The sequence below is a fragment of the Haemaphysalis longicornis genome, unplaced genomic scaffold (assembly GCF_048455015.1).
Source record: "Haemaphysalis longicornis isolate Haplotype H1 unplaced genomic scaffold, Haemaphysalis longicornis Haplotype H1 scaffold_2, whole genome shotgun sequence".
Lineage (NCBI taxonomy): Eukaryota > Metazoa > Arthropoda > Arachnida > Ixodida > Ixodidae > Haemaphysalis > Haemaphysalis longicornis.
Genome location: NW_027526295.1, coordinates 196,138,089 through 196,159,134, shown reverse-complemented (window position 1 = coordinate 196,159,134; position 21,046 = coordinate 196,138,089). Strand labels below are relative to the sequence as shown.

Genomic DNA, 21,046 nt, shown 5'->3' with positions numbered 1-21,046 from the left:
CGGGAGCTGATCGCCAAAGCGGGAGCTGGTCAGCAGCGTCTCCCACTGCTCTGGGGAATGCGGGGTACGTGCAGGTGACAAATAAGGGTCCTGCACTATTAATGAAAAAAGGCCGTAAAAGGGTAGTAACGACCGTATTTGCTAACTCCTTACGAACCATACTACCCCGCGGTGCGGTATGTAGGCTCTGCCACTACCAACTGTATGGTTAGGAAATTAAGTAACAAACTGAGCCTGACCAGGGCTACTTGGTTGAACATACTTAATAATTTGAGACACTGCACAACGGGAACGCCTTGTATGTGTAGCGCCTTGTCCGTGTCTACGTGTTTCTTCTGGTCCCCGTGGTGTAGCGCCTCAAATTATTCAGTATTAGGAAATTAACTGGGTGTAGGAAGTAGTATAACAGATAACAGATTAAGGTCGTGCTTATGACTAGGTTATACATGGCCAGTTAGTAAACGCATGTAGCTCAGAAGGGTGTTATCGCTAGAACTTTACTAGGGAACGTAGGGGACTATAGTGAACGTAGGGGTGTTTACTGCCTGCTTCAGTTAGTAACCCTGACTGTGCTGCGTTTACTACCTCCAGTTACTAAGTACGTAGTGTACACTGAGACAAGTAACTTGTTGGTGTTCCGTTAGGGAATGCCACAAATCTTTTTTTGAGAGTGATGGGTTCACTCAAGGGTAATGGGACAGTGCCACAGTGTTCCTTACTGCACAAAGAACTCGCATCAATGGGCTTCATGTTGATTTGGGAGCATCAGTGGTATCAGTGTTGGGTGGGGATACGTGTTTGCTTGCATGAGTTTTAGGTGGTTTCTTGGGCCTTTTGTCTTCGCGGCAATTATTATTATTATAATTATTTATTCGGAAGGGTTGACTCAAGGTCTAGTGAGGGATTGGGAAGGCGGTAAAGAAAGTGAGAGCGTCTACATCCTCTTGTGTAACCCGTGGTACTTGCGAAAGTCCACAGGGATATAACAGTCTATTTTGGGTGAGTCCAGCCCAAAGGAGGTGATGCCAACTCCTGGAGGGTCTTCATGTTCGCCTTCTCTATGCCGCGAGCCCCGAGCACTCCACAGCATGTGCTGCATTGTGGGCCTCGTTGGCGCGTGACACGAGGAGCAGGTCACGATGGTCGTCTCCCTGGAGCTCTTGTGGGGTTCTCTCACGCAATAAACTGCGCACTTCGATGAGCCACGAGCTACCCACGAGGAGGAATCTGCGCGCCAGCGAAACGAAACGGACTATGGCCCTTGACGCACAGCGCTATCAGCAACTTGAAACACTGCTTGAAGTGGTATACAAGGGAAAGAGACCGCGTTGGTCGGTCAGTGTCTGAGCGTGGAGATTAAATGTAAATGCCAAGTGCGTGTAGATGGATAAAAACTCGCGATAGCGGTGCCGAACAATGCTGACAAGAATCGCCGATGCGGACATTGGCCCTCGTGACGGGAGGATAGCCTGGCAGGACAGAACCAAACCACATCTGAGCCGGATTCTCTGGACGGGCCAGCCGTGCTTCCTGCGCCCAGGACGAGGTTCGTACGTTCTCGAATGCGTTCGCTTTGTTCAACTGTGGGCTCTGCTTCGCGTGCTATTAGCCTCGTGGATATAAGCTCAGTTTAAGATACAGCTGTGTGGCTCGAAATGGCAGCATTGTTTTGAACCTCTCAAAGAAAGAAATGCGCGCATGCGCGAGAGAAAACATTTTAATGAGCTCGATGGTGGGAGTGGAACCATAGTCTGGGAACCAATGTGTTGCTTTAGCCGTCTTTGCCCGGGTCACCATAAAGCCCTGGTTCTCCAATCGAGAGCTGGTCAACAGTGCCTCCCACAGCTAAGGAAATGAATCGGTGGTGAGGGGGGCTGAAGCTGGGTTGTGAGCGCATTCCAGAATTATATGTTGGAGGGTACGTACACTCGTAACAAAACAGCTAGGAAAAGGGTAGTAACGGCTGTATTTACTAACTCCTTACGAACTGTACTAGCCCGCAGAACGGTACGTAGGATCTGCCACTAAGTATGAACGTTAAATGCTATTGTTACTAGTTTAGACCGCGTGCACTTAGCGACTGCTGCTTGTTTGACACTAACATTTATTGATACTAACAAATAATATGACTAATTGAACATAACTACAGCACTTTTCCCACTCCACCTCAGGATTAAGAAGTTTTTGCAGATCCACATGCTGACTCGTATGTGCTCACAGTAAAATGCATAATTCCTAAATTATCGCCAAAAATATTTGGTTTTTACGATAAACCCACCGACTCTATCAGAGGGTTTTCCGCTGATGGCTATAAAAGCCAGAAGAGCAGACGTATTTCTAAGTTAACCAAGTTTTACTCGCTCTCCCCGTGCATCCCGTTGGTTTTCTTGCTGAATTTGTTTGTGGCCTATGTGTGATATGTGCGTGTTGAATGTATCTCTGTGACGTTCTGCGGGCTCAGCCGATCCTCGTTGCCAGGCGTAGCTGCGCTGCGAACACGCACGGACAGGGAAACTTCTAAACTCATTCGAGCACTCAACGGGCCAGCGTCTGTGCTTTATTTGGCCAATCCTCCATTTCAGTTGTATATGCAAGAGAGATTAGCGCCGGCTCGTAAGTCCACATAATTTATTTAGCCTTTGTTTCTGTATAGCCTGTATTGCTGTTGTCCTTGTTCTTCTTTCTTTGTTTCGTGTCTTTCTTCCTGGATTTATGTTCATTGTCATCTCACTACCCAAAATATGTAGCCGACACATCTGCTGTCATAGCTACTGCTGAATCATGTGCAACCTTCTGCGTAATGTGTATGTTTATGTGAAAATAAAGTTATCGTTGCAAAAAAATACACTTTAGGGTGTTTACTACCACACCCTTGTTTCACCTTTACACCCCTTTTTTAGGTAAAACACCTTTTAAAGGCGTGTGCCATGGGACAAGATTTTGACACCCTTTTCGGCCAAAAAGTGCGTACAAAAGTTTAGTGTGTACACACTAGATTAGAGGCGCGCGTTTTCCTAGGTTATGAATGGCCAGTTAGTAAAATCATGTATCTAAGGGGAGTGTTATTCAATAGAACATTCCTGCTGAAGGTCGTGGTGCTTACTACCTGCTTCAGTTAGTAAACTTTATAGTGCTACATTTACTATCTCCACTTACTAAGTACCTAGTGGATGCTGTAACAAGTAATTAGTTATTGTTCTGTTAGTCAACGCTGCCACCTTTTTTAAGGGTCTAGTTGTGGATAAAATTTGCATACAGCAGTGTACTGTGAAGGGAAGAACAAATGCTTTCAGAGTTGGTGTACGAATGTTCCTGTTGGTAATTGTCGGGGTGGTATTCGAAGTGGACAGGACAGGGCAGAACTTTTCTCTCGCCCATCTAGCGGGTGTTTCCCGCGGTTTCAACAATTCGGCCGAGTAAACCAATTGTTGATAACCATGGCACTATAAAGTTTCACTTGCAATTTATTCGTGACCAATGGCGTCAGTGTCGAGTTTAAATTAAGCGAGGTCCCTTACTCGACCCTCCTCCCTTTTTTGCGATATCATTGCCCCGTGGGTCCAGCATGCCTTGGCTTCTTTTTTCATGCGTAGCTCAAGAACCAAACTATACAAGGAAGACCAGTTACGAGACTTTCCACTTAAGATGGGGTTAAGCTGCGTTGACACGAAGAAAAAACCTTTATTAAGCACGGAATGACTGGGACAAATCAGCCACTTCTGTTTCAAGCGACCTTGCAACACTTTCGATAAGCGCTTTCACTTTTTCCTTCGCGTCTGGAACCACTGCGAAAGCTATAGTTATCGCCAGCACGGAGCGGCACTGCGTGATTTGCTCGTCGCACGAGATGCGCCATCCATTTCTGCTTTGTTTTTGTGGCTTTTTTTTTAAGTTGCTATCGAAAAGCGTTCATTGCTGAAACTGAAGGAAAATGGGCCAACAGCCGCTACATGGCCTAGTGACGTAATTCGAGCCGTCGAAGAATGTATGAGAGAAAAATCTTTTCAGCGAGTTTACAAGTTATCTGATGGGCATAGAGCAGTAATTTTTGGCTGAGGTACTTTGCGACCCCCTAATTTAATTTAAGTAGTGGGTGTTCTGGGTGACAACGTTCTGCAAGCATTTAAGATTTCCAAAAAAGTTGAAAAAAGTGTTGCTGGGTCCCTTTAAGCAGCCGCTCGAAGCCGTAATCAGGCGGGCCGCTAGTTCCTGTTGTTTCTGAAGGCTTGATGCAACAGCCAACCTGTTTCTTGTGTAAATCTGCGGTTGTGAAGGGTTGTCGGGGCAGTCCCATAGAAGGAGGTCCTGGGTAGAACTGTTAAGTATGTGAGGACACAGTGGTACAAATGTGTCTGGTGGTTGTGGAATAAGTGAAGTCGAGTGAGAGAGAGAGAGAGAGAGAGAGAGAGAGTAAATGCTCTTTGAAAAGGAGAAGAGGTCGGCCTAAGAAATTGATTTTGGGCCCGTTACTTCCCACTGGGGGGGGGGGGGGAGGGTACTGGGGATAAAAAGAGAAAGGAATGAACATGGAAGGTACGGGAAATGACAATCAAAACGACAATCGACAAATTAACTATGTACAAGCAGTAAAACCAATAAACGTCTCACATACAACCAATAAACGTCTCACATGCTGAATCAGATGATTACAGTCTGACTTGAAATTTATTTATTTATTTATTTATTTTATTTATTTATTGATACTGCAATCCCACATTGGGATTTTGGCAGGAGGGTACAAATGATGAGGAGATCACAAAAAAAGGCAAACAACAAATACATAGGTACACAAGAAAGAATAAATGACATAATTTCAGCACTAAGTTAAAGATGATGTAAACAAGGAAAGTGAAGGCTGTTGTACTTGGGTGCTAGCAAGCTGGTTCCATTCAGTAATGGTCCGCGGAAAGAAGGAATATTTGAAGGTATTGTTGCGTGTACGAAAAGGAGTAATTTTCATTTGATGCCTTTGCCGTGTGGCATACCCGGAGGAGAATGTTATTATGTTGGAGATGTCTAATTTATAGTGGCTTTTTACTATTTGATAAAGAAATTTTAGCCTGGCTAAACGGTATCTTTCAGCTATTTGTGGTAAGTTGGCTCTGGATAACAAGGCTGAAACAGAAGTACGCCCGTAGCTGTTATAAATAAATCGGACACCCTTTTTTTGTATCTTTTCAAGCTTGTTAATATTGGTTCGAGTGAAGGGGTCCCAAAAAATAGCTGCATAATCTAATGAGGGAAGAATAAGAGCTTTATATGCGGTCATTCGGACGTCAGGAGTGCTGAATTTTAAAGCTCTTCGTAAATAGAAAAGCTTACAGTTGGCATTTCTTGCCACATAATCAATGTGGTGACCCCAATTTAAAGTATTTGAAATCCAGAGGCCTAAGTATTTGTACACAGACACTTCATGAAGGAAATTGTTGTTCGCGGAATACGTATACGCTAAAGGACTCTTCCGGTTAGTAATTCTCATAAATACTGTTTTGTCAAAGTTAATGCACATTTGCCACTTGTCACACCAGAGAACAATTTTGTTGAGTGTGTCATTTAAAAGAATTTGATCGGCTACACTGTTCACTTCCGTGTAGATAACACAGTCATCGGCATACAATCGTATTTTCACAGGAATATTGCAGACAATATCATTAATAAACAAAAGAAAAAGAAGGGGCCCAAGCACTGACCCCTGAGGGACGCCAGAGTCCACAGAAACATCTTCGGAAGTTTCCCCATTGAATACAACAAACTGTTTACGATTGGTAATGTATGCTGTAAGCCAATTTAAGAGCTGATGGTTATTTATAATTTTGCGGAGTTTGTGAAGTAACTTCTTATGAGAGACCTTGTCAAATGCTTTTTGGAAATCCATAAAAATTACATCAGTTTGTTTGCTGTTATTAATGGTAAGTGCAAAATCGTGTATTGTTTCCGCTAGTTGGGTACACGTAGAATAACCTTTTCGAAATCCATGTTGATGATTTGTTAAAATATTATGTTGATCGATAAACTGCGTTATGTGGCTATGTATAATATGTTCTAAAAGTTTACATGCCGTGCAAGTTAAGGAGATGGGACGATAGTTCTTAATGCAGTTTTTTTTTTCCGCTCTTATGTATAGGTTTTACTCTGGCGATTCCCCAGTCGTCCGGTATTTGCCCTTCACACAAAGATTTAGTGAAGAGAACACACAAGTATTTCGATGTCCATTCTGCATATCGTTTTAAAAAAGCGTTGGGTATGTCGTCCGGTCCTGGTGCCTTTTTGACATCTAGTTTCAACAGCATGTTCAAAATTCCAGCTTCACTTATTACAACATCCGGTACGGGAGGAAAATTTGCGTCAAAGTTTGGTATTACATCGTCATCAACAGTGAAAACGCTCTAAACTGCTCATTGAAAGCCTCCGAGATTGTTTTTGCGTCGTCTACTTGTTCACCTTCAATATCAAATACATCACACCCGCCAGAAGTCGGACGTACGTGCCGCCAGAATCTCTCAGGGGACGTGGTTATAAAGTATGGTAAAGACTCTCCGAAATACCGTTGCTTGTCAGTGCGTACTTGTGTTTTTAGCTTTAGTGTAATGTCTGCTATTTCATTTGCAATGCAAGCAGAGTTAGAAGATGTTTTCTTTGCCTTAAGTCGTTTTAGCTTCCTTTGTAATCGCAATGAGTCCCGAGAGATCCATGCGTTTTTGTGCTCCGACCTCTTTACAATCCGGGGAACATATTTGTCAATGCATTCCTTTGCTATTATTTTGAATTTATGCCAAAGGCCGTTTATATCTCCGGAATAGGATGAGAAAACATCGAAGTTAAAGGCAAGCGTGTCAATGATAGCGACATCGTCTGCTCGAGAGAAGTTGGGGAAACTGGACATTAGGTTTTTGCGTTGGAGTGCTACACCAGTTAATTCAAGTAATACTGCAGAATGATCCGATATGCCTGGTATTACTTCACACGATGTTTTGGCTGTAATCGAGCCACTTAGAAAAATTAAGTCAAGTATTGATTTTGAGTCACCATGAATTCTGGTGTAATTCTTGACTACTTGCTCTAGGTCAAACGCGAAAGCAATATCAAGCATCGTTTCACATTGAATATTTCGTTTACCGGGTGTGAAGGTTGACCAGTCGACATCGGGAAGATTAAAGTCGCCTGCTAGAATGATTCTGTCCCCAATCCTGACTTGTGCATCTAGATACGTTTTTAGGTTTTCCAGGATGTCACTATCAGAGCCAGGAGGCCTGTACAGAGCACCTATAACGTACCTAACTTTCCCACAGTACACTTTGCAAAAGATAGCTTCTACCCCAGGCACGTCAGGCATTCTTTTCATACTTAAGCTTTTATTATACACGATAGCAACGCCACCACCTTTATTCTCGCGGTCTTTTCTATGCACACTGTACCCAGAGGGGACAAATTCACTGTCATAAATTGACGCATGTAACCATGTTTCTGTGAGGATGGCAATGTCAACGCTGTGGGTCAACAACAATGTCTCTAGCTCAGTAACCTTATTAACGATACTTCTGCAATTCACGTTCAGTATTTTAAGGGACAGGTTGTCCTGCTGTTGCCGTCAATTATCCTGTTTATTTAGCCTATAACGTGAACCGGTAGTTTCGCTCCACCAGAACATGACGTCATCCACACTTAGTTTATCAAAAAAGAGCTTTACTTTCGATCCGTTATCCCTTTCACCAGCTGAGCTGTTCCACAATTTTTTTCTTATTTCTCTTACCCTGTAGGAAAAATCTTCCGATACTGATATCGAACTTCCCTTAAGTTTATTACAGTTTTTTAATACAACTGCTTTTTCTCGATAGTCCAGGAACTTGAGAATAACAGGTCGGGATTTATCTTTGGCCTTATGCCCGATGCGATGACATCTTTCGATGCCCGAGATTCCAACCTGCAGCGTGCCTCTGAAAATGTCATCTTTCACTTTTTTTAGCAGGCCATCTGCAGTTTCCCCACGTGGTTCTTCTATACCGTATATTACCAGGTTGTTTCGGCGGCTTCTATTTTCCAATTCATCAACCTTATTCGTCAAGAAGACAATCTCTTCGTTTAATTTTGTCACTGTTCCTTCAACTTCTTGGACTTTAGAGGGTAGAGAACTGAGTTTTTCTAGTTGTTCGTCCACTTTGTCAATGCGCTCTGCTAACGCCGAAATCTTCTTTTCTATCAAGTCTTGCGAAGCCTGTATTTTTTCAATGCAGGAATGATTGATTGATTGATTGATTGATTGATTGTGGGGGTTTAACGCGCCGACGCAACGCAGGCGATGAGGCGCGCCGTAGTGGAGGGCTCCGGATTAATTTTGACCACCTGGGGATCTTTAACGTGCGCCGAAATTTCGCACACACGGGCGTTTTTTGCTTTTCGCCTCCATCAGAAAAGCGGCCGCCGCGGCCGGGAATCGAACCCGCGACCTCGTGCTCAGCAGCGCAACGCCTTAGCCACTGAGCCACCGCGGCGGGTTCAATGCAGGAATGTGTTTTAGCTTGACCCTCTAAGATTTTTGCCAACATTTCACTATCACTGGGACCAGGGTTTGCTTCAATATCCCCGCATACAAGCAGATCAACAGACAGTGAATAAATACATGTGAGCAAAGTTTTCACACGCAGTGGGCAGGGCAGCAGCAGCAAGTAACGATTATCGCTTCTATAACAATATCCAGGTAAATAACTACTAACCTGTATAATGAAGCAGAAAGTCGTTCTAGGCATGTTGCCCTTGCCGCTGCCGCAATGCCCACTGAAGGTCCAAGCTTTTGGCGGTGCTTTTGTAGCCTTTGAGAGGGTCACGTGATGGGACGTTGCTCCGGTGGAACGCCACGCAGTCTCCGTGTGCGCCGAGATGAACGGCGCACTTTCGGTGACTGGGCAGCGGTCGTTGCTCGTTGATTCCGAGTGTCTCACGATTACTCGATCGACACGTGCGGCGCCTTGCGTTCCGTTGTTGATAGCCGGTAGACTCCCAAGCAGAACAGCTGTGACCTGTATAATGAAGCAGAAAGTCGTTCTAGGCATGTTGCCCTTGCCGCTGCCGCAATGCCCAATTTCAACCTAAAAAAGTGCAACATTGGCATTTACCCGAAAGCCCATGATGTGTTACCCGGTAAAGATCGAAGGGGCTGTTATTCCGTGTGTCACGCATCACAAATGTCTCGTGTAAATATAAAAGGCGCTCTTTATTGGCTTTTTAAAATACAGTGCCCCTATTCTTTGTAACATTCGGCGATCGTTACTACGCGTGCTTCAAAGTGCGCAGGCGCAAGCCCTACGAGTCTGTTTGGGGTTGTCTGGATGCACATCAACACGTGGAACGATCGCAGAAGCGCGAGCCTGCCCAGTGAAGCCGAGTGGGTGTGTGAAATAATGCTCGCAATGTCATTTTTCGCATTTCCATGAGCGAAAGATCTGTATTAAAGGTTAAGTTGCTTTCCTACAATCTCACGCTTTATTTAAAAGCAACAGCATTGATTTGATTGATTGTGGGGTTTAACGCGCCGACGCAACGCAGGCGATGAGGCGCGCCGTAGTGGAGGGCTCCGGATTAATTTTGACCACCTGGGGATCTTTAACGTGCGCCGAAATCTCGTACACACGGGCGTTTTTGCTTTTCGCCTCCATCAGAAAAGCGGCCGCCGCGGCCGGGAATCGAACCCGCGACCTCGTGCTCAGCAGCGCAACGCCTTAGCCACTGAGCCACCGCGGCGGGTAAAGCAACAGCATTCTTAGCCACGGCGTATCATAAACACTTTGTAAGGAAGGGACGCCAATGGTGACGATGTGTCCAAATTACAAGTTGGGCCTACTCCCTGGGGTTACACGCCGACTGCGCTCTTAGTACCGCGCGAGCAAATAGAGTTTTAGCTTGCAGTGAGCATGCAACCTATTCATTCCCAGATAGAAGTTGTATTATGATAAATTCAATGGGATGGCGCGAGGCGTAGTTCGAGAAAGGAAAGTTGTGAAGGATTTAATACAGTTTTAAATGAAGCCTCACAGGCGAAACTACATAGTCAATTGACGGTCCCTTTGGTGTCGGTGGGTTCGCGGACGTATCCAGATTTTGTTTAACGCCACCACCGCGGGCCGGCCCTTGTCACGGATGTTCTTCAGCTACTCGTATTCCCAAGTGAGGGGGTAAACGTTTGAGGCCTTTTTCGTGGCACAGGCGTATAGTTTTTCGCTGGTGGCGCTGACAACAAGCTTTCGGGGTCGCATTGCCCTCATCACTTCCACAAAGCACGGGGACAAAGTAATTACAACCAGGATATAGCTATTATTCACTGGCGAGGCACGCATGCACGCAGCCATGAGTGCGCCGTCACTGGTTACGGCGGGTTCCGTGGGATGGCGGTACTTGTCCGTGCTAAGCACATTTTGTGTGTTGGACGTTCCAAACTCTACCCAACCGAACGCAAAGTAATGCCTCGACTCTAATGGGTGTGCGAATAATAACATCTCTGTTGACACCACCTTTGAGAATCGGGTTGAAACGGTGCAGACGACGCACGCCGGCTTTTTTTTTTCCTTCGGCGTGCGGGCGCAGTGGCACAAGCCGCGCCATCTCCGTGGCCGTTTCCAGTGTTGCCAAGCGAAGAACTTGACGGCTAAACTTTTCAATGAATACCACCTATAGGATAGAAAATAACCACCCAAACTCAGTCCGCTATTTAGAGTATGTCACCGGAACAGGCCATGTGCCTCCGAACGGACAATGGGCAGACGCACCCGTAGTCGCTTCCTTGTTTCCATTCAAACGCTTCCTCTATCTCGGCTTTGACCCCGCTCAAGTGGTCGGGTTCTGATAGGGCAAGTTGCCTTCTATCTCGCTGTGTTTGGCGCCTATCTTGACCATACATGTGTTGACGTAGGAAAGATTCCTTGGGGAACGAAAGTCTGCTCATGTGCTTTGAGTGCAAAAGCGTTATGGATTTTCCTGGAGATGTTCATCAAAGTTCTGTGCTTCTACATTGCGTGCATGTTATGCTGTTTCCATACAGCTGCCATAATAATCGTGACTTGTCAGTACACCGTTCCGAATGGTCTGCGGTGTGATAATGCAAACGAAGAGGCAACCTAAAGCCCGAAGACGGGAGCAAGATAGTTGTCTGAACCACGCGGTATATGGAGCCACAGGGTCGCTTGCTTGTTTGGTGTTCCTTTCACGGTTTTAAATGTTTACGCATTTTTATGTGACCTCGACGAAGAAACCCATCTGTGCGTCGGTCTGTAACGCCTGGTGTGCCGCACTTTCCCCACGTAAGAAAACGCCAGTAATGAAAAGGCCAATGTCCTTCATATTTTCATATATGTGGCTTCGGAAAAAGTCCTTCCAACAGTGCTTCTGTGCGTAGTAGAGAAGCCTATTTTGAAGGGCTACGTGTATAGCGCTTTCTAGTGATACACAGATTTTACGGAGAACTTTATTAAAAGCCCCTGGGACTTTGTGCTTCAATATCATAGCTTATTTGGCCCCGAAAGAATCTATTACAAGCAAATAATTTGTGAAAGTGTGAATAAAAGTAGTGAAGAAGACATTTGGGGGGCTCGGAGTATAGCAGAGCTTTGTGTATTTACAGAACCCTCAGGCCATAACGCACATAGAGAGGAGAGTAGATCTCATACAATGAAGCACTGACAAACGGAGCAAATTGCTTCAATAAATGTTGCAAAAAAAATTGCCTTTACTGAATTAACGTTGCGAACGCTGACGTAAACTGCGAAGTTGCCTGGCGTTTCCTAATCGCAAGGATAGGCCTCACTGAACTTTTTAAAGCCAGTAGATAGATTCCCGTTCGCGCCAATTCATTTTAGCCGTGTACCGCTGCTCGCGCCATCTACTGCAGCCTTTTGTTACTTTTCAACCTGGAACACTGCCACGAGGGGGCGCCGCGAACGCTTTTTGTCTTTTTACGGCGTATATTTTTATTTCATATTGCATAAATCAGGCAATCATGTACTTTTAATTAAAAGAGCAATGCAAATATCCTTTATGCGTTTATTTCTTCCCTCAAATATGCCAAATGTTCTCTTTTTGCTCAACAATGCTGACAAGTATAAACATTGTCACCAGGTTGAGTAGTTTAGCAAAGCTTTACCGATGTAAGCGTCTCGTTCAATCAGTCTCCGAACTTCTGCATGTGTGCTTGGCGCTTGTTCTTTCGCTAGGCACCCGCTACGGTGACTCAGTGGCTAAGGCGTTGTGCTCTGAACCTAATTATGGACGCGAATTCGATTCCCGGCCGCGGTGGCCGCTTTTCTGGTGAAGGCAAAAAGAAAAAAAGAAAAAAAAAGCCCACGTGTTCGAGATTTCGGCGCGCGTTATAGATGCTGCGGTGGTTAAAATTAATCCAGTGCCCTCCACTGCGGCGGGCCTCATAACCTTTGTAGTTTCGGTGCGTTAAACCCCATAATCAATCAATACTCCCGACTAGGCTACGTCCTCTCCAAATAGCTGCGACCGCGTTACCACATTTGGTTCTATGAAAGCCTCAACACGAAACCCTTCGCTATTAAAATGGTTTCGAATTATACAATATTAGCTAATGCGTAAGGGCTAACGGGGAGGAATGACCTACAATTACAATTAGACAGTGTTATCTATTGTATTTTTGAATGACTCATGAACAATAGAGGCGGCGGTAATGCAGGAAGGCGATTTCATTCGACTTAAATCCTGGATATATACTGATAAAGTGGATGCGTTCTTGGCGAAGGAATTCCAAATTTATTAGCATGATACAAATTAGACAGGATAAAATCTGCATGCAAAATAAGCCGATTACATAGGTATGGACGATAAAATATTTTATGTAGCAGACAGAGACGGAAAATTTTGCGGCGTCAAGACAATGTTGGCAGTTAAAAGTTAGCAGTCTAATTATAACTTGAAATAATGAATGTAACAGTAATTTAGTACCATTTGCACTTATTGTGTTAAAGGATCGGAACTTCGATGTCACATTGATGTGGCATATTCGAGTTTAGAAATAACTGTTGTTTGGCACATTCGTAATTTAAGTGATGAAGGAGGTTTTGAAAAGTTGCGTTGGAGATATACTAACTTGCGATTAGTATCGGCCATCACATATTTGGTGTGAGTGGTCCTAGTTAGATCTGCTGAAATGGGAACACCGAAGTACTAATAAGATAGCACATTACCTAGACGGGTGTTATCAATGAGTAAGTAGGTAACTGATGAGCTGTTGTGTTGGCACGTGATTGCTCACATTTGTTAGCGTTAACTTCCGTGAGCCAAGTTTAGCACCAGGAAAAAATAGCGTCAAGATCAGATTTCTAAGCGGCTATATCATCGTCACACGTTATTTGGCGGTACACAACACAGTAATCGACGAATACATTAAAGTTCAAGGAAACGCAATCAGTAAATCGTTAATGTAGGTAAGGAAAAGGAGAGGTCCCAGCACTGATCCTTGCGGTACACCGGAGTTGACAAGTGTAAGCTGAGACTTATAATTATCATGCATTCGCCATTACAACCCCTACGAAGTGCTTAGGGGTTGTCATGTTAAATTTCTCCGTGCAGATGCATAAGGTGTCATGTTGAGGCATGACCCCAGCATACCAATGAAACAACGGCCTGTGCCACGCGTTTTTATTTTTGGTATTTCTCTAGTCTTCTTTATAAATTCTGAGGTCACCAGTGAACTACACATTTTCACTATTATAACCGTGTATTGCGCTTGTTAACGTGACCATTCATGAATTTATTTCCCAGGTGGTAAGCGCTAAAAACGTCAGGCTTTTTTTTTTCGGTGGGGTAGGCGCCGAAGAATGCTTGCCCGCGCCAAAGAATGCTTGCCCATTAAAGTTAACCGAGATAAAGGTGAGAGCATTGGTCAGGAATGCTGCAAGTTCGAGTTGCTGATTGGCACACTCGACGTTATTGTTTGCTTGATTAGGTAGGCAGCCCTAGAAGATTAAGCATTCGTCGGTAAGCAAAGAGGCGGATACGACGTTAATGCTTGTGTGTTTGGCTGGGATCCCGAAGCTCAGAAAGAAAACGCAATCTGGTGCCCTTAAACAGCAGCGATAACAATAGTGTCGCGATAAACTGGCGAGTGAAGCGCCGTACAATTGGAAGGCGGGCATTGCTTGCTCTATGCTCTTGCTTGTGGGCGCTTAAAGGGGCCATGCAGACAAAATACAAGTTTGTTTTATTCGAAATATATAGTGTTTTATAGGGCCCTAAGGGCTTGTTCGGCAGTAATTCATTGAGAAAATAAATATTTTCTGCCAAAATTTTAATTCTCCCGCTAAATCGGGCGCCAGGGCCTTCAAACTCGGTGTCAACCTCGGTGTCAACCTGCACCGGTCAAGTGTGGCAGGCGGCGTTTGGAAGGATTTCATTCTCTCCACCTTCCACCTTCTAACAGACGGGCTAGAAGGAAAGAACGGCTATAATGATTCACTGACTACAAGGAAACACTGGCGATGGCAAGTTACTAATGACACTTTAGTGACAGGCGAAAGCGATTGAGTTCTAGTAAAGACAGTAGCCTGGTGAATGAACAAGCGGCGAAACTGCCGATACTCCGAGGCTGAAGAAGGTAGAGCAAAGGGAGAGACGGCATTGAAGAAGGGTATCGGATTTCCCTCGCATCACACCAGTTGATTGCAATTTTGTTTTCATTTTAGTTGCTTCCTACAGTCTTACACCTCATAAATACTTGTTTCGAAAACCCTTGAATGAACACAGACTATTCATAAGGCAACTATTTGCTAACCTCACTGCTAGATGCCAGTCTTACGCTAGAAACAACATAACAGCGCAATACGTACATAAAGAAGGACATTTTATAAAGAAGGACATTTTATAGTATTTAGGTTGTTGTAATCCAAGATCTTTTCGGGTTTCTTGTGTGGCGCTAAATTTTGTGATTGGTTGGTAGGGAGAGCGCCGCAAAATTTGCAACTGCCAAGGGCCCCAAAAATATCGAGGTTGGCCCGACCGACTCGATATTTTCCGCTTTACTTTATAACCTTTCCCAGAACCGTTTCACCAACCTTTCCCGGAACCGGTTCGGAACGGTTCCTTCGATTCGTTGCAGTTCGGGTTTTGTTACAAATGGCGGAAAAATACGGGTTCGGTTTGGTTCCGGTTCCGGGCTAAAATTCTGATTCGGTTCCGGTTTCCGGTCCGGTCCCGGTTCGATACCCTGCTCGTGGGTCCTCTCGACGGAAGAGATGGTAAGCTATGCGTCGGCGGCGCGAACTGCATTTCAGGAAGTGAACGCGTCATCGTCGAGAACATGTTTCACTGCCTCTCCCTAACACTTTCGCCAGCCGCTCTTCCCCTCTCTCACTTCCCCCTCACACTTCAACCATGCGTAGCGGCCGTATAAGGGTTGTAAGGGCCAGTCAAGTTGCTTATGTGCAACTTTTTCCCTTTATTTCCCCATAACCTTGTACAGTTTATGAAAAATAAACTATTACTATTACTATTACTAACGTCCTCCCCCCCCCCCCCCCCCACACACACACACACCTTCGCCAGATGCTCCTCCCCCGTTTTCTTTCTGCCTTCGCTGTCTCGTTCGCTCGCTCGGTTACGCGGACGTCGCCGCCGCCGCCAAACCACGGTGCAGGGCGCCAGAGTGCTGCGCACGAAAACAGTGTACCATGAAGGGGGTTGGGCAGGGGGGAAGGCTCGGAAGGCAATGATGAAGTGGATGGAAGGAGCGCTATTGGAGTTGGAGATAATGAGGGTCGAGGAGAGAAGGAGAAGAATTCGGGATAGAGGGGAAGAGGACAGTAGACAGTAGTAGGAGGGTGAAAGGGAGGGGGGAGTAGGATGTAGAGAAAAGGGGAGTGAGGAGAGTGATAAAATAAAAATGCACAGCACAAGGGACCGAGTCAGGGAGTGGAGGAGTGGAAATTCGGAGATGGGCGGTCAAGTTAAAAAAATGTAAGTGGGAAATGGGATTAGGAGGAGGAATAGGAAGTAGAAGAATTCCAGGAGGGAGAGGTGGGGAAAAGAAAGAAGGAGAAAGAGGCAGAAGGGGAGGTAGGGAAGCGGAAGAAAGTGACAAGAGGGTGAGAAAAAATATGAAAGAGGAAGAACGAGAGAAATGACAGAAGAAAAGATAGGAAGTGGGGTAAATAGGGAATTGATCGCGGGTACGTGGAAAGGTAGGAAGTGCGAAAGTTTTAGAAAACGGGAAGGAATCAGAAACTTGCACAGCAAGCGAAGATTTGTTCCTTTTGAATCTTTGGTCGGTTGCAACCTTCCGGCGAAATGCAACTGACTGCAGAAGCCACTATCTCCACTAATTTGGTCTTAGAAGAAGGCCGGCCGCAAATCAGGCTAAACCGGGGCCATAAGCATGATCGCCTTCAGAGACAGACCCTACCCCCGCCTCACCCTGACCTTTCCAGGGGACAAACTACCCCACGGCTCATACAATCCGGCTCCTTCCCACACCCTACGCGTCTTCACTTAATGCACCCGAATCGCTACGACGCTGAATGTAAATTTTGCTCAGAAGTAGGAAAACTCCGCCACATAGCGGGGTGTGCGACTTTAGCCCTGAGCACCCGTCTTCCCGCCAACTACCCGGCAAGAGCAATAGGAGATGTTGCTGTCCAGCCCCTCTCTGCCTACACAGCATCAGCTGGTGGACAGAGCACAGGCGGCGCGGACTGCTTCTGGGCTCCAGTGAAGAAGGAGCCACTGTCCTGGGCCGCCCTCTTGGCCGTTCAGAAATTTGAATAACAGTATTTCCTCCTCCTCCTCCTCGGATGGCAACGCTCTTGGCGTTTCTCACACTGAAGCTAGGTAACAAAAAGGCCACTCTTCCTACGCATCAGTAAAGTCGATCAGTAAGTGCGGTGCTGAACTTGTAGCGTTGAATGAAGAATAAAAAGGCGGGTGAACATGTTGTAGAGACCTCGTCTATGTGACAAGTAGGGATACGTTTGCTACAGGAAGCCGTGAGCTCTACGTGGCTGCACAACATCGCGCGTGCGCAAGACAGCAGGCAATGACGTCACCTTCAATGCGAGTCTTAAACCAGAGGATAACTACACATAAGCGATTACGTATCCAGACGGTGACCATTCCTTTGTACATCCGAAGCCCGATAGAGGTGGGAATGCTACTAGGTAGGGAATGGGATGGTACGGATGACAGCAGATCGTAAAATTCTGATAAAGTCGCGTTCTACTAACGATGAACATCGTTAATCGTGGCGAGCGGGGTACGTTTGTTCTGTAAAAGCAAGTTACATAATTATTTTAACACGAAGGTGTTTTATGCCCGGGCACACCAAGATCTCACCGGCGTCATATCCGTCACGGAAATGACATCACCAGAAAAAGTTTCGTTGACGCGGCTCCGTCCGGATTCGAACCACGAACTCTCTCGCCGCAACGGGAGGTATATAGCGCTATGCCAACTCCGTTATGAATTCAAGCGCCAGTAGGTTTACGAACGCGCCTTATACCTTTTCCACTGGCTTCTTTATTCAGATGGTGCTGCCGTCTAGGAGAGGCGAAGCGAAGTAGTTCATCATGACGCTAATGAACGCCGACAGTTGGCGCCTCGATGCCAGCGTCTTCGTGTACGCGGGATGCGGTAGGAATTGAGGCACTCTCTGCCACCTACTGCTTTCGGTTTCGGTTCGGTTTCGTTCGCACGGTTTTCGAGGGGCCGTTGTTTCAGTCGGATTTACGCAATGTTCCGGGGCGTCCAATCCAGTGTCTAACGTTGACGCGCCTAACGGTGTCATAGCGACGTAATATAAATAGCGATGTGCAAGTTCATATGGATGCACAATAAACATTTAAATGCTCCTGTGAAAGCACATTTCACTTTCGTGCTTTACCGATTCCTATGAAAGAGGCATAAACCACATTTTTAATTATTGCAGCTGCCTATACCTGGACTTGGAATTTAATGGGAGCAACAGACACACTCCACATTGAGCGAGGCTCTCTTCAAGTGTTCTGAAGGCAACAGGAGGACATGTCCGGGCACGTGCTGGTGACTGGCGGCGCGGGCTACCTGGGCTCTTGTCTGGTGCCGCTGCTGTTGGATCGTGGGTGGAAGGTGACCGTCTTCGACACCTTCTCGTGGGGCCTCACTCCGCTGCTTCCTGTAGCCCCGCGACTGCGGCTCATCCGCGGCGATGTACGCGACGCCGCTGCGTTGCGCGACGCCCTGCGCGGCGTGGACGCCGTGGTGCACTTGGCGGCCCTCGTGGGCTACCCGGCCTGCAGCCGCAAGCCCCTCCTCGCGGAAGACGTGAACGTGGGCGGAACAAAGACGCTGGTCGCCCAACTGTCAACCGGACAGCGGCTCGTGTTCGCCTCCACCGGCTCCTGCTACGGCGCCATCGGACCCGCACCGTGCACGGAGCAGACGCCGCTCTCTCCGCTCTCCGTCTACGGCCGCACAAAGGCCGAGGCCGAGGCCGTGGTGCTGGCGAGTGGCGGCGTGGCTCTCCGGCTGGCCACGGTGTTCGGCGTGGCGCCCCGGCTCCGGCTCGACCTGCTCCTCAACGACTTCACGCGGCGGGCGCTCGAGGATGGCGCGCTGGACGTGTACGAGCCGGGCTTCTGGCGCAGCATGCTGCACGTGCGCGACGCCGCGCGGGCCTTCGTGCTGGCCCTGGAGCGCTTCGACGAGATGCGCGGACGCACCTTCAACGTGGGCGACGACTCGCTGAACGTGACCAAGGCGCACATCGCGCAGCTCGTCTGTGACCGCACGGGCAGCGAGCTGCACCTGGGCGCGCAGGGATACGACGAGGACCGCCGGAACTACCGCGTGTCCCATGACCGCATCAGGAATCTGGGCTTCAAGGCCTCCATCTCCCTGGAGGAAGGCCTCGACGAGCTGCTGCGCATCCTCCCGCTTCTGGCGCCCCACGAGCTGGAACAGGCCACCAACGCTCGGTAGCGGCTGCAGCGGTACCCGAAACCGTTAATGGCGGATACCATTGTCTACAGAAAAAAGGCGAAAGCATGGCTTTACCCGCGATTTGCTCCCAGACTGCGTGCAGTTTGTATGGCATTTTAGTTAATTGTTCATTGGCACAACTGTAAAAAAAACCTGATAAAGGCCAGTCTATCCACTGCGATACCGCGCTCAAGTAGCGGTATCGTGTAATAAACACTATTCTTGGAGAACGTACACGTGATACACGTGAGTTTCCGCTTTATGAGTCGCGTTAAACTAGCAGCAATGAGTGGAGGGAATAACAAGCAAAGATGATGGTGAGTGACGTCGAAGCTATTTTAAGGCGGTTTCCATTTGTATGAACGCACACACACACGCACGCGCGCACACACACATACACACGCACGGACGCACTCATACATACACACACGGAAGCGCGCACACGTACACGCACACACCCACACACGCACGCACGTACGCATACATCCACACGCTACAGATACATACACATGTACAGTGCTCACGGATTGAAACGCGACGCTGCGAGAGCTTTGCCTGCGGTACATGCAGCGCCGCCCGTGGAAGCCCGTAGAAGCTAGGTGTTGCATTATGGTATACCACTAGGATGAGAGCGTTTTGACCGTAGGCTTGCTGCTTCCGGTTGCCAATAAGCGGGGCTATCCCGGCCGCGGCGGCCGCTTTTCTGATGGAGGCGAAAAGCAAAAACGCCCGTGTGTACGAGATTTCGGCGCACGTTAAAGATCTCCAGGTGGTCAAAATTAATCCGTAGCCCTCCACTACGGCGCGCCTCATCGCCTGCGTTGCGTCGGCGCGTTAAACCCTACAATCAATCAATCAATAAGCGGGGCTGTGGCTCCCCGCAGCGACAGCAATGCGCTGCGAGCCTGGAGCGCAGGAGCACGTTTGTGCGCCGGTGGTAGCCGCCCGGCGGTCCGCGCAGCCAATTTCGCGGCATCGTCTGCTCGCGCGCTGTTGTTACGCGTGCCCTTCCGATGCAACACAGATAATGTGCATCTAAGGTGTGGTCACGCTTATCTGAATAAAACGAGCGTCGGCACGAAGGAACAGCCAACCTAATTCCATGTTATAAACTAAAAAAAACAGGAGAGCCGACGAAGTACTAATGCACCGCACCACACGCGACCGTGCCTGCAAAGGCGTCTTTCCTTTTTTTTTATTTTACATCCTGAAATAAAGTTTGCCGTTCCTCCGTACAGAGGTTTCTTTTATTCAGATGAGCGTGACTATGCATTACATAAACGTTACTGTGCCGCATCGGGAGGGCACTCGTAACAAGAGCGTGCGCACACATGTCGCGAAATCGGCTGCGCGCACAGCGGGGCTACTACCGTCGGTGCACAAATGCGTTCCAGCGCTCCAGGCTCGCAGCGCTCCGCTGTCGCTGCGGGGAACCACAGTCCCGCTCATTGGCAACCGGAAGCAGTAAGCCTACGGTCAACACGCTCTCATCCTCGCGGTATACCACAATGGAACACCTAGCTTCCACGGGTGTCCACGGGCGGCGCTGCATGTACCGGCAGCCACGCACTCGCAGTGTCGCGTTTCAATCCGTGAGCACTGTACGTATATACATGAATGCATACATACAGGCATGCATACATACAAACATACATGCATACATAGGTACCTACATTCATACATACATACATAGCCTGCATACATACATACATACATACATACATACATACATACATACATACATACATACATACATACATACATACATACATACATACATACATACATACATACATACGCGCATACATACCAAGGTGTCGAACCGGAAAAAGTATCGCTTAGGTTACCGTTCAGAATCGGATGATTCAGTTCGTTTCTCTTCAGTTCCTGTTCGACCAAATCACGTAGCGAACCGTTTCGCGAACCGGTTTGATGAGATGAATTATCAGCGAAGAGGGAAAAGAGTATTTACGGCAGAAAATCGTAATTAGAACTTAAATAATTTGAATTTACGGATAATTAGAGCACCCATAGAAGACTATGTATTGAAAACCCATTAATGCGAACGCGAATGGCTTCCGCCACGGATAATTCG

At 47.1% G+C, this 21,046-nt stretch overlaps 1 protein-coding gene across 2 annotated transcripts; it reads left to right on the top strand.

Moving 5' to 3' along the window:
• Positions 1-1,318: 1,318 nt before the first annotated feature.
• LOC144169749 (GDP-D-glycero-alpha-D-manno-heptose dehydrogenase-like) lies at positions 1,319-19,185 on the top strand. 2 transcript variants are annotated; one of them, XM_077699077.1, is made up of 3 exons: positions 1,319-1,546; positions 2,901-2,963; positions 17,921-19,185. In XM_077699077.1, the coding sequence occupies exon 3, from the start codon at positions 18,016-18,018 to the stop codon at positions 18,949-18,951; it is 936 nt and encodes a 311-aa protein (XP_077555203.1). In that variant the 5' UTR covers positions 1,319-1,546; positions 2,901-2,963; positions 17,921-18,015; the 3' UTR covers positions 18,952-19,185. The 2 variants fall into 2 exon arrangements, with proteins under 2 accessions (XP_077555203.1, XP_077555202.1); XM_077699076.1 differs by lacking the exon at positions 2,901-2,963 and having other exon boundaries at positions 1,321-1,546.
• The last annotated feature ends 1,861 nt before the right edge of the window (positions 19,186-21,046 follow it).